The sequence below is a fragment of the Gymnodraco acuticeps genome, unplaced genomic scaffold (genome assembly GCF_902827175.1).
Source record: "Gymnodraco acuticeps unplaced genomic scaffold, fGymAcu1.1, whole genome shotgun sequence".
Classification (NCBI taxonomy): Eukaryota; Metazoa; Chordata; class Actinopteri; order Perciformes; family Bathydraconidae; genus Gymnodraco; species Gymnodraco acuticeps.
This window is the reverse complement of record NW_022990565.1, coordinates 660,936-673,085: the sequence shown is the minus strand read 5'-3', so window position 1 is coordinate 673,085 and position 12,150 is coordinate 660,936. Positions and strand designations below refer to the sequence as shown.

Genomic DNA, 12,150 nt, shown 5'->3' with positions numbered 1-12,150 from the left:
TATCTTTTTTGTGTTCAGCAGAAGTTTAATCTACCAATCTTGTTAAAATGTATATCGTATTCATCAAGACAGTTGTTTATTAGGTCTTCAGTCTTATTACATTCATTTCTGCCTGTTCTTATGGTTTATCTTATCATCTTTCCAAACTATTTATAATTCCCCTTCAGTGAAACAACAACGCTTACACATTTTTACATTTTAAGCTTCCACTGAAAAGCAGGTCATGTAAGAGGTGACCTTTGACCACTTTGTGTTAGTTTGCTACATTGTGTATGCATTTCTTCTCTCTCATTCTCTGTGACCAGCAATGTACATACAACTGACTGTCTCATGTTGCAAACAAATAGATCGTATACTCATACTGCTGAGATTTGCTCTATTTATACTGTAAAATGTCAGCAGTTGTTTGTTAAAATAGCACTTAATTATAAAATGATACAATGTAACAAGTGTTATAATGCATTGATTGATGTGTGAGCATTCTGAATAAATACGAAGTAGGCAGGACTGGGTCTTTTTTCTTTTTATCTCTTATTAATATGAACAAATTCATCCACTGTTTAGTTTCTATGTGACAGGCTGTCCTCTCTGTCAGCCGGACACAACTTCACCTGGGGATCCTACTCACCCTGCCAGTGATTACATTTACTCAAGTACTGTAGCCTATAGGTACAATTCTGAGGTTTTACTTTTTACTCCACTACATTTATTTGACAACTTTAGTTCCAAGTTATTGTTAATACGAAATATAAATCAAACATACTATAAGTAGGCCTACAGGTTAAAGGTAGGGTAGGTAAGAATCAGTAGTGTAGTGGGGATTTTTTTACTGGGTGGACGCTATTTTAATTAGGTCATCCCAAACAATGCCACAACTGTGCACGCGCGCAGTGCACTCACACAACGGGCAGACAGGTCTACAGAAACTACCGGTATGCTTAGTCCTACTTTAGTTACTGTACTGCAAAAAGCAGACGGCGCTGCGCTCAACACACACACAGACTCAAAACCATGGACACACTGGCACATAAACAATGTATAGGCCTAAATTGCATAAGCGCTTGAGCTACAGTATTGCAAAGCAGACAGCGCTGCTTCTAGCTCTCTCTCTCTATCTCCACTTTCAAAATCTATTTAAAACTCATAACAAACAAACACAATTCCCAAAGTTGTCCTGAAATTAACTTATTTAGCTCCGGTTCTGCCAGCCTCTTTCTTCTCATGAATGATATTATTTTTTAGAAAAGAAGTCAAGTAATTTTGTTTTGTCTGCCATTATAGAGCTGTTTCGTTTGCGTTCTTGAGGGAAAGAGCTGCTGCTCGGCAGGTGGCGAACTGGTGGTGTCATCCTGGGGTCACGAGCGTGATGACGAATCATAATTTTGGAAGGAAATCGTTTTCATTTTTTTATAATTACTGTGAAATGTATTAGGTTGTTGTCATTATTACAACAAATACACACTTGCAACTGATAACACTGGCAATGATTTTATATTTATTAGACTATTAAAATGCTTTAAAAAAGTGGGGACTCCAAATAAGTGGGGATGTTACGCATTCCATAGAATATAACAAAAAGTGTTTCTGAAGTGAATTACCTACCCCACCTTTAAGCTATCCAACATTATATAAATAATTTGAAAAAAAACGTTACCAACTGCAATATTGACATTTATGCATCAATAATTATCATTTAATAATTTAATATGATTCTGAAATAGGCCATACTGCTTCATGAGTAGTTGAGTTCTACTTCATTAGTTATTTACTTGAAGAGTATTTTGATGCTAATACTTTTGTACTTTTACTTGAGTAACATTTTGAATGCAGGATTTCAGCTTGTAACTGACTATGCTAACACTGTAGTATTGCTACTTTTACTTAAGTATAATATCTGAGTTCTTCTTCCAGGACGGCATGAACACTGTCTCAAGTTTACCATAGGTGTACATGTAAAAATTACTTGCTTTTATTCTGAAATACACACCGACCGGAAGCCATTATTCTGTTTTGGTTTTAGCCATGGTTTTAGCTCGCAGACCAAAGTTGCGTGATCTGCGTGCTCAGTACAGTGGGAGGAGGGTTGTCTTCACAAGGTATTAGCGACAATCCTGTCAACAAACTCACATAGAGTGTGATGAATCACGTTTACTGAATGGACATTTCTTGACAGAAGCATTTTTAGTTCAAGGAAAGCGGTGAGATTTCTTTGGCAGTCGTTAATCTCAATTCCAACGTTTTTAATGTTATCGTACATGAAGTGTTTTGTTTAGCTAGCAAAGGTAACGGATAAGCTAACAGCATCTACTTGGTGAACGTCAGGTCTTAAAGGCCCGTTGCATAGGTGGCTAACGATTCTTTCAAGAAAATGGCGCATTGACGTTAAATAATTGTGTTTTTCGATACAGCCCGCCGATTATAACACTAACAGAGATGAAAAGCTTATGCTAGTTAGCTCATGAACTCGCCTTATTGGTGTTTATGACGGGAGCATCGCCCACTGTGTTGGGCACTGGGGTGAGCAAAGTCTGCAGATCAGCTAACGTAATGTGACATACTTGCTACCATAATGAGCGATTAATTCAAATTGCTGAGCACCTTTGCTCTAAAACTTGTAAACGTGGAATTCCTTTATAAAGAAATTATTTCTGTGTTATTATCTCACTATTTTCAACGTATTTACAGTGCATTCTGGAGGAAAACTGAGTAAATGTCATCAGTGCTTTGACATCTCCACTCCGGACCCCAATTGATGTTTTGTGGTTACAACATGACTGCTGTCAACATCACCAGAGACATCCTGCACAGGCAGATCAGAGTGAGTTAACAAACAGCATCCTGTGGAGCCACATCTACTGACAATTTGTCAGACACAACCCGGAATACTACCTCAACCAATAGCATTGTTCACATTTTGTATCGATCATTTTATGCACACAAGTCTGATAAAGATGCATGTGTTCAGGACAAGAGAGCACCAGCCTTCCAGAGGTCCTATCATGTGACCGACCCCTTCATCAAAAGACTTGGGCTGGAGGCCGAGCTTCAGGTCAGAGACAGTGTGTGTGTTGAGGGAAAGAGTTTTTAAAAGAGCGTGTGAGAGTGAAAATATTCCTTAGTATTATCATATCTTCTTTTAATGTATGCTGTCTGTCTTAACAGGGTCACACTGGCTGTGTGAACTGCCTGGAATGGAATGAAAGTGGAGAGTAAGTCTATACAATTTCCCATTTTGCCTATTACAATTGCTTTTGACCTAATTCCTAACCCTTAGTGAAGAGGACCCCTCTATGGCTCATCTTAACACTTCACAGATCATAAAAGGTTACGAGCCTCAACAAATATTGCTTGACTTGTACCGGTGATTGTTTTTTGTTTTCAGTTTACTGGCCTCGGGCTCGGATGATCAACATGCCATCATCTGGGATCCATTCAAACACAAGAAGCTTACCACCATGCACACAGGTCATGCAGCAAATATTTTCTCTGTAAAGGTAAGAATGACTAATGTAAAGTGGGTGCATTGAATGTCAGGAGGGAAATTAGGCTACTGTTATACAGTTGTAGATTACTTTAGTTGCGTTCACATAGATACTGATAATCTAGTCGTAATGTGATGATGATAACTCTGTGATACAAGTTCAATTTTCCTTACAATAGGTGTTACTGTTGGCTCTTTAATAAGTAGCTTGTTGTTTGATTTAAAACAATGTAGTGTACAACACAAACTGTTTTATTGCTGATTCCCCACAGAAAAATGGCCAGGGGCATACCACTGTAGCCTTATGACTGAAGTGGATAAGTTAAAACACTGTACAGAAATGTGCCAGTGTAAAATAATGTGGATGTGGTGTTTAAAGCCTTTAATGAGTCTATGATCCAAAGCATAGACATTATAAAATCAATGGATTAGTACTCTGTTTGAAAAACCTAGTAGTAATGCCTTAAAAGGGACAGTTGTGGTTCAATATGTACTTTTAATTTTGGGTAAACTGTCTATTTAATCTGTGGTTAATGGCAATATATGGATCGAAACATCATGTCAGTACATATCAATTAATTCTGCTGTTTTGTGTGTCCATACAGTTCCTCCCTCACTCCGGGGACAGGATCTTGATAACAGGCGCAGCCGACACAAAGGTCCATGTGCATGACCTGTCTGTGAAGGAGACCATCCATATGTTTTCTGATCACACCAACAGAGTCAAACGCATCGCCACAGCCCCCATGTGGCCCAACACCTTCTGGAGCGCTGCGGAAGATGGCATCATCAGGTTAGGATTACATTTACATTTAAATTAAAACACACCCTACCTCTAATTTTGCTCCAGGTAATGTGTTTACATTCTTCTTCGTCTCCACAGGCAGTACGACTTGAGGGAGAACAGTAAGCGCTCGGAGGTGCTGATTGACCTCACAGAGTTCTGTGGTCAGCTAGTCGAGGCCAAGTGTCTCGCAGTCAACCCACGGGACAACAACTACATGGCAGTGGGCGCCAATGGGCCTTTTGTTCGCCTTTATGACATCAGGATGATTAACAACTACAGGTCGGTTTAGTTTCTGATGTTATTCTATGGTAATAATTCAATAACAGTAAGAAATGTCACAAAATAGGGAAAAATGTCCCAGATGATGTCTTGAAATGTTGGTTTTGTCAGTCCAGAACCCACAAAAATTCGGTTTCATGTGACGTAAAACCGAAAAGCAGGAACTCTCCTTATTTGACTGAAAACAGCATTTTCTGACATTTCTTATGAACAAGCTCTTCAGGTTTATCCACTTTCAAAATACGTTTGGATGATTTATCTGTCGATCAGTTCGTTATTACAGTGCATTCACCATTCAAGCTCTCAAATAAATATCCACAACTGTGTTTTAAAGAAGTTTTTTTTTAACAGGAAATCTATGAATCACACATCAGCAGCTGTGCACACATTCAGTGAGAAACCCATCCCAGACGGAGCTGGGCAGTATTACGTTGCAGGTGAATATAAGGATGAATTGTCTGTTATAAATAGTATTAAATGGGTACATTATTATTCTAAATATATAGTTTAGTCATCAGGAAATGTGCTGGTTAAACGTGTTTGTGGAGGAAGTGGTTAAATAACATAACATTCTGTTTAAATGCTTCAGGTCACTTGCCAGTGAAACTCCCAGACTACAACAATCGCCTGAGAGTCTTGGTGGCCACCTATGTCACCTTCAGTCCTGATGGCACTGAGCTACTGGTTAACATGGGTGGCGAACAGGTACTTTAAAAAAACAAAACAAACAAGGAGTGGTGAATAATCTCTGGTTCAGTGTTTAAACATGTGCTTTTGCTTGGTCCTTCTAGGTGTATCTGTTTGACTTGACATTTAAACAGAGGCCATACACCTTCTTGATTCCAAAGAAGTGCCAGTCATCAACAGGTAGGACTGTGAAATATATATCAACAAAGGTGCCCCATAAAGGCAAATCGAGTATGATATCTCTAGTTGTCTTGATGGTTTCTGAAACTTTTGTTGTTTTCCAGGAGATGTACAGAATGGAAAGACAACCAATGGCGTCTCCAATGGAATTGTCTTGCCAACCAGCCATATTCTATTTTCCGGAAGCACGACGGGCTCTAGGTTTGTCTTCCCACCCTGCCATTGATTGTTTTTCTAATGAGATTGACTGTTTAAAAGTTTGGTCCTGCATGCACTTTACGTTATATTTCCTCTGCTCACTTTGTTTCAGTTCTACTGAGCTCCCTGCTTACTTGGAAAAGATAAAGCAACAAGCTAATGATGCGTTTGCACGGCAGCAGTGGACGCAGGCCATCCAGCTGTACAGTTTAGGCATTCATCAGGCCAGCTGCAACGCCATGCTGTACGGGAACCGGGCAGCAGCATACATGAAACGCAAGTGGTAAGCCTCACTTTATCACTGCACAATGGATGATGTTCTTTTACGGAACGATATAAAAATCTATAATCAAGTCTTTGTTTACATGTCACAGGGACGGAGACCATTATGATGCCCTCAAGGACTGCCTGAAGGCTCTGTCTCTGAACCCCACTCACCTAAAGGCTCATTTCAGGCTGGCACGCTGTCTGTTTGAGCTGAAGTACGTGTCTGAAGCTATGGAGTGTCTGGATGATTTCAAAGGGAAATTTCCAGATCAGGCCCACAGTAGTGCTTGTGATTCCTTGGATAAAGATATCAAGGCTGCTCTCTTCACCAAGACAGAAACAGGTAGGAAAGACAGAACTGATACTCTGCTGATTTGCAATAGATAACCCTCATTTAGTCAACCAAATCCTGTACCCAGTTTGATTTGGAAATGAACACTGCCTTTAGGTAATTCCCAATCGCCCTCTTACTTTCGACGTGCGCCCTCATACCAAAATGCAGATTCTCCGAGTAAAATGTTAAAGTCATGCCAGATAACAATATTTATATTTGTCTAAAACGTTTTAATTGCTAATAATATATGAAAATCGTCTTGATTTATTTGTTGTTTGAGGTGCAATATATTTGTATTATTATATTCGGGATTATGGGAAACGGTATTTCGATCTCTCTGTCTGTACACACAAACTGAAAGATTAACTTTGACTGACTTAGCAGCTTTAAGACATGAAGAAACTATTATTTTCCGCTTCCCTCTAATGTATTATTTTTGCCGGAAAGTGGGCAGGGCCGTAATTTTGGCATAAGCGCCCTCACACAATAGTTTTCTAGGAAAACCCCTGGACACTTTGACACTGGTGCTGCTTGTGTGAATCTATGTGCAACAGACAGCCTTTGTTTGTAAGTGTATCTGAATGACTCCGTGTTAACATTACATTACATGACATGTTACTTGTTAGACGCTTTTATCCAAAGCGACTAACATACATTCAATACTGTGGGCAATCCCCACAGGAACAATTTGGGGTGAAGTGTCTTGCCCAGGAACACAACGACATGCTGACTGCAGTGGAGTTTGAACCTGTGCTCCCCTGATCCGAACACCAACCTACTAGTCCACTACGCCACAGCCTCCCTAACAAGTATAACTTTTCTTACCCTCACCAGCTGAAGATAAGAAGGCCAACAGCTCCATTCGATTCCACTCATTCAGTCGGAAAGAGTCCATCCCTGAAGACGAGTTGGTGCTGAGAGAGCGCAGCTTTGACTACAAGCACAGATACTGCGGCCACTGCAACACCACCACTGATATCAAAGAGGCCAACTTCTTTGGAAGGTCAGTAGATCTCCACCCAGTCTGAGGTCCACTAGAGCAGGGGTTCCCAAAGTGGGGGTCGCGAGACCCCGAGGGGGGGTTGTGAGATGATTCAAAATTAAAATTATTATTAATTTTTAATATTATTATTATCCAGTGGTTTCCCACTTCATTTGATTCCATTTGTAGGGGTTAAATATGCACATTTGTAGGGGTTAAATATGCACATTTTTTAATACATTTCAGGAACACAATTCTGAACATTGGATAAAGCCAGGTTCGAGATTCTTGTTTCATTTTGTAGTCTAAAGTTTTTACACAAGGGATTTTGGATATCTCTTTTTATCATGTTTTCTTTTGTGTTGCCATACGTTAGTCTCTCTGCGTTTCTGCGCTGGGCTAATGCTAATGCGAGGAAAATAAAATGGCGCCTTCACAAAACTTTTTTGGAGTTTTATGGGGCGTGGTTTGCATTCCGCCCAGCCAATCAGACATAGGAACCTTTTTCTCCCACGAAAGTCCCTGCTCTCTAGCAGAGATGGAAAAGGGGGTAAAAAGGTTCTCATGAACTCATTTTAGTTCTAGCTCTTTTTTGGTATGAACGCGACATTTCGGAACTATATCAGAACTAAAGTGGGAAAAGTACTGCGGTGTGAACACGCCTAATGGGACTCCCTGTTAGTTGAACATGTACGCTAAAGGTCCCCACCCCTCCTGGTGTGTGAGGTGCTCCGCGGATTGGTCCATTTTGGTACCGAAGAAACAAATGGGAAAAAGAGAAATCTCCAACGAGGCGTTCTGGGGCAGCATAGACAGGTCTTTTCTGTGTTAGAGTTTTACTCGCTACAGGGTGTACTTTGAGGGTGTTTGACTCTGCAGACCGTTTACATGCATAAAAACCTTCATAACACACAAGGGGACGGGTAATAACCAGAAAAGCATGCTGTGAGGCGCTACCTAAACCCTCCTGTTCTTTGGATGACAGCTTGCGCCTCGACACACTCCGTGAAGGTATTTCGTGTTCGGGATCATTTGGTTTTTGTCTAACATTGCTTCGTGCAAGTGACAATTGTTGTCGTCTTCTCTCTGAAAGTTTTTTTCGCTGTTCTTTTGCCATTTTGAGATTTAAATTTCCAGCGAAAGCTAACCAAGAAGTGTTTTAGCACACCACGTGATGCATCTGAACGAATCACGTTGTCAGAAATTGACACCAGCCAATGAGATTTTGTTTTTTGGTTTAAGACCCCTTTGTACTTTCACAATTGGTTGCTGATACAAAGGAAATGACCATATTTGGATCCGATGAGATTGTGCAGGAGAGACGGAGCTTTCAAACGATACCTCTGATTACATGGTGCAAACAGCAGTCGCAGTACTTTATGTTACGTTAGAATGCTAACTTTTGGTGAATTTAGGAGAAATCTACAGACGCAAATAGACAAACTAAAGTAAAATAAACACCTAAATGTGTATTTTGTACATTTTCTTTCCAAAAGCCTGAAAGAAAACATGTTATGGAATCAAAATAGCACAACATATCAAAATTGACCAGTGCATGAAAAACGATGTTTTTTCCTGCCGTGTCTCGCCTTAACGAGTGAGACACACCGGAGTTGAGGATCTGTGAGGTTTGTATGTCGATGTATGGGAAACACTGTTATTTGTATTACTATTATTAATAATAACGTGTGCATAGATATTTTTCAGGGGCGGACTGGCCAACCCCCCCCCCCCGTTGACAATTCACGTGGCGGGGGGTGGCCAGTCTCTGGCACAGTTATTTTGGGGGTCGCGGGCTGAAAAGTTTGGGAACCCCTGCACTAGAGGGCGGTCACAGCTCAAGATGGAGATCAGTAAATCTGCAGCGGAGAATCAGTAGAGCAAAAATCTACAATGAAAAGTAGCTTTCATTCAGAAATAAATGCTCTAGTACTGTATCTACTATGCAATGTTGTGATTGCTTTTAAGTACGACATGGCACTGCTGGTTGGTCTGAGTGGTTTCCTTTTCTCTACAGCAAAGGCCAGTACATTGTCAGCGGCTCAGACGACGGCTCCTTCTTTATCTGGGAAAAGGAGACGACTAACCTGGTGAGGATCCTGCAGGGGGATGAGTCCATAGTGAACTGCCTGCAGCCCCACCCCAGCTACTGCTTCCTGGCCACGAGCGGTATCGACCCTGTGGTTCGATTATGGAGCCCAAGAGCTGAGGTAAAATACAGAAATGTTGGCGTATTTACATATATTCCTACATTTGTTATTTTTCTTTATTTTTGTTTCATTACATCATTCCAAAATCATTGATTTTGAGCCAGAATTTGAAAATACATGGCAATTTCCTACAGGATATTTTGCTGTTGGAAGATTCAGTATAGCTATCCGCAGTAGTAGTACAACCAATAGGAACTACCACTCTCAGATAAACTGTGATTGGTCATTGTCCACAATCACAGTCTAGATTTTCTTTTGGCTCTGTATTCCTGAATTCAGAGCCAAATGGAGGTGTCACACTCTAGTTTTTCTCACAGGCAATTTGAACTACAATATGCTGTAAAGTTAATATGTACTGTTTGCCTAATGACGCCAAACATACTGCCTATCCCAGCTTTAACCCTTTATCACTCATTCTGTATCCCTTTGTCCTCCCCTTTCATAATACAGACAGAGACTGAGAACGGGCGGGTGGTGGAGGACATGGAGAGTGCTGCTCAGGCGAATCAGCGGCGCATGAACGCTGACCCGCTGGAGGTCATGCTGCTCAACATGGGCTATCGCATCACAGGCCTGCGTGGCGTCGGTCCGGATGGCTCCGATGATGAAGACAGCTCTGACGGACAAGTTCAGTGTCGGCCAAGCTAAACAAATCTCAGCCATTCTAGAGAATGGATGTAGGAAGCAAAGCGCTCTCCCAGCTCCTGTTTGAATCTTCCCCCCCAACCAATCTGACAGAAACATTGATTGAATGTCATGTCACATCTCTGCACTATGCATCGCCCTCCCCTTTCCAAAGAGAGGACTGGTGGAGACCACTTTGGGGAGAGGAATTCATGGAGGGTGGAGAAGACAAACATCTCGCCCCCTTCAAAGCACCAACCTCAGGGGGACACCTTTGAGGAGAGCACCTTCCACCACACTCCCCAGTTTGTCACAAAGACGAGGGAGTTCAGCACTTATCCCTCCTCAGGTTTATGTTGAAGAGACACTCAACACGCAGAAGGCCCTCAGACGACCTATTTTCAGGTCAGTGTGGCTGCACAGTCGCAGTGTCCTCCCGGAGGATCAGATCACAGACCAGAAGACGGTGCTTTGTTGCACCTCCCGTGTGCCCGCTCGTCTCAGAAAGGCTGCACACCCAACACGACTTGGTCATATTTTTTGTTGGAGTTGTGATCACAGGAAGCCAAGAATAAATTGTCTCTCTCCAAGTTGTATTGTTGCTCCCAAGAAATGTATTTAAAAGCTGTGTTACGTTTATAACTGTCAGAAAAAACAAGTGTTTTCTTCTGCCAAAGGTCGTCACTTCAATGGCCAAGGATTAATGTCTGTTGTCTTTGTTTCATTGAAACATCATGTTGGCATACTGTTCTCCTTTTTAGTTGAGATGTTTTACTACAATAGTTTGTTGACAAGATCAACAACATATCAACAGAAGAACATTTGTAAAAAAAGAAAAAACGTTCTAATGCAGTTTTTATGTTATAAATCAAGCCCCATTGATTGCTTATGTCATTTGGCATGAAATGTTGGTGTGAAACTTCTGTTGGGTATAAGAGGGGCACGGATGCTAATTTTTGCTATATGGTAACAGGGCGCTACATGTTTGGTGGCTATAGGGTTCCTGCCTACTAGCTGCGTGGCTCTAGCGCTAGTCCTCTGCTGCAGCCAGGTGTTCAGTCCTGCTTGCATGAGGCTTCTCTGACCATAGTTGTGAGCAAAAAAGGACACTAAGCCATCCCAACTGTTGCTCAGAGAACAGCCCATTGGGTCCCCCTCAAAAGGGTAACTTTAAGTAATAGGTCCTCTACATCATGCAACACTAAGCTTCCATGTGTTTTACTTTGCTCATTCATTTGAGATCTTCTGTTTTTCTTGGAGGAATCTTATAATTATCTTTGTTGCAAACAAAGTCAACAATAAAAGTATTGAACACCTTGTCTGCATTCTCTTACTTTCATTCTTAAAACATTAATGATTAATTGTTTGTCCTTTTAGTGTCATAACAATTGCACATAAGATACAGGCAGTACTGACACATCACTAACTAGGCTGGGAAGATACACTGCTGGTGAGTTTACGGTATGAACTCTCTTATATCCTGCTCATTCATCAGCGTCTGCTTTACTGCTGACTACTGTGAAACAAATATGAGGACAGTACATCACAAGCATGAGTAGTTAGGGGGGCATCTCCTGCCCCATATACAGTACAGTAATGAGGTGACCCAGTTTTGCGGGTAGTGGAGGATACATTGATAAAGCACACCGCTGAGTCTGGCAGTTGGGGTGACGAATAGCACTGAAGGGACAGATCTGAAAATCTATCAATCTGTAAATGTTTGATAAATGGATACATAATCCTGATTTAAATAACACATGAGCACAGCCTCTTTATGTTTAAACTCCCTGATGGAATAATCTCAGTTGATCCACATAACTTCAAAAAACATTATCATAGAATCAGGTGTACACGTGCCTAATAAAATCTTTATTTATGTTTTCAAACTTTCTTAATCCTATCACTTTTATTATTTTATACTTAGTTTAATTGTTGACGCATTTATCGTCATAACTGTGGTTGTATATACAAAACATTGCAGTGGCTTTTCCGTTTACTGGTTTAAGAAAGTAAAACATTGAAACAAAGGTACACGGACTACCTAGAAAGGCTTAAAAATAAAATATACAATTTACAGAATGAAAATGAATAAAAACAACATGATTGTAATCGTAGAAACTT

General features: G+C 40.8%; 1 protein-coding gene across 3 annotated transcripts; it reads left to right on the top strand.

Moving 5' to 3' along the window:
• Nucleotides 1–2,014: 2,014 nt before the first annotated feature.
• On the top strand, nt 2,015–11,348 carry wdtc1 (WD and tetratricopeptide repeats 1). Of its 3 annotated transcripts, XM_034227831.1 has the most exons (17): nt 2,081–2,198; nt 2,409–2,517; nt 2,686–2,818; nt 2,966–3,049; nt 3,163–3,209; nt 3,383–3,494; nt 4,087–4,274; nt 4,365–4,547; nt 4,899–4,984; nt 5,137–5,252; nt 5,339–5,414; nt 5,519–5,615; nt 5,725–5,895; nt 5,987–6,222; nt 7,048–7,216; nt 9,213–9,405; nt 9,856–11,348. In XM_034227831.1, exons 3-17 carry the CDS (start codon nt 2,753–2,755, stop codon nt 10,051–10,053), a joined length of 2,022 nt encoding a protein of 673 aa, XP_034083722.1. In that variant the 5' UTR covers nt 2,081–2,198; nt 2,409–2,517; nt 2,686–2,752; the 3' UTR covers nt 10,054–11,348. The 3 variants fall into 3 exon arrangements, with proteins under 3 accessions (XP_034083723.1, XP_034083721.1, XP_034083722.1); XM_034227832.1 differs by lacking the exon at nt 2,409–2,517 and having other exon boundaries at nt 2,015–2,096; XM_034227830.1 differs by lacking the exon at nt 2,409–2,517 and having other exon boundaries at nt 2,048–2,198.
• The last annotated feature ends 802 nt before the right edge of the window (nt 11,349–12,150 follow it).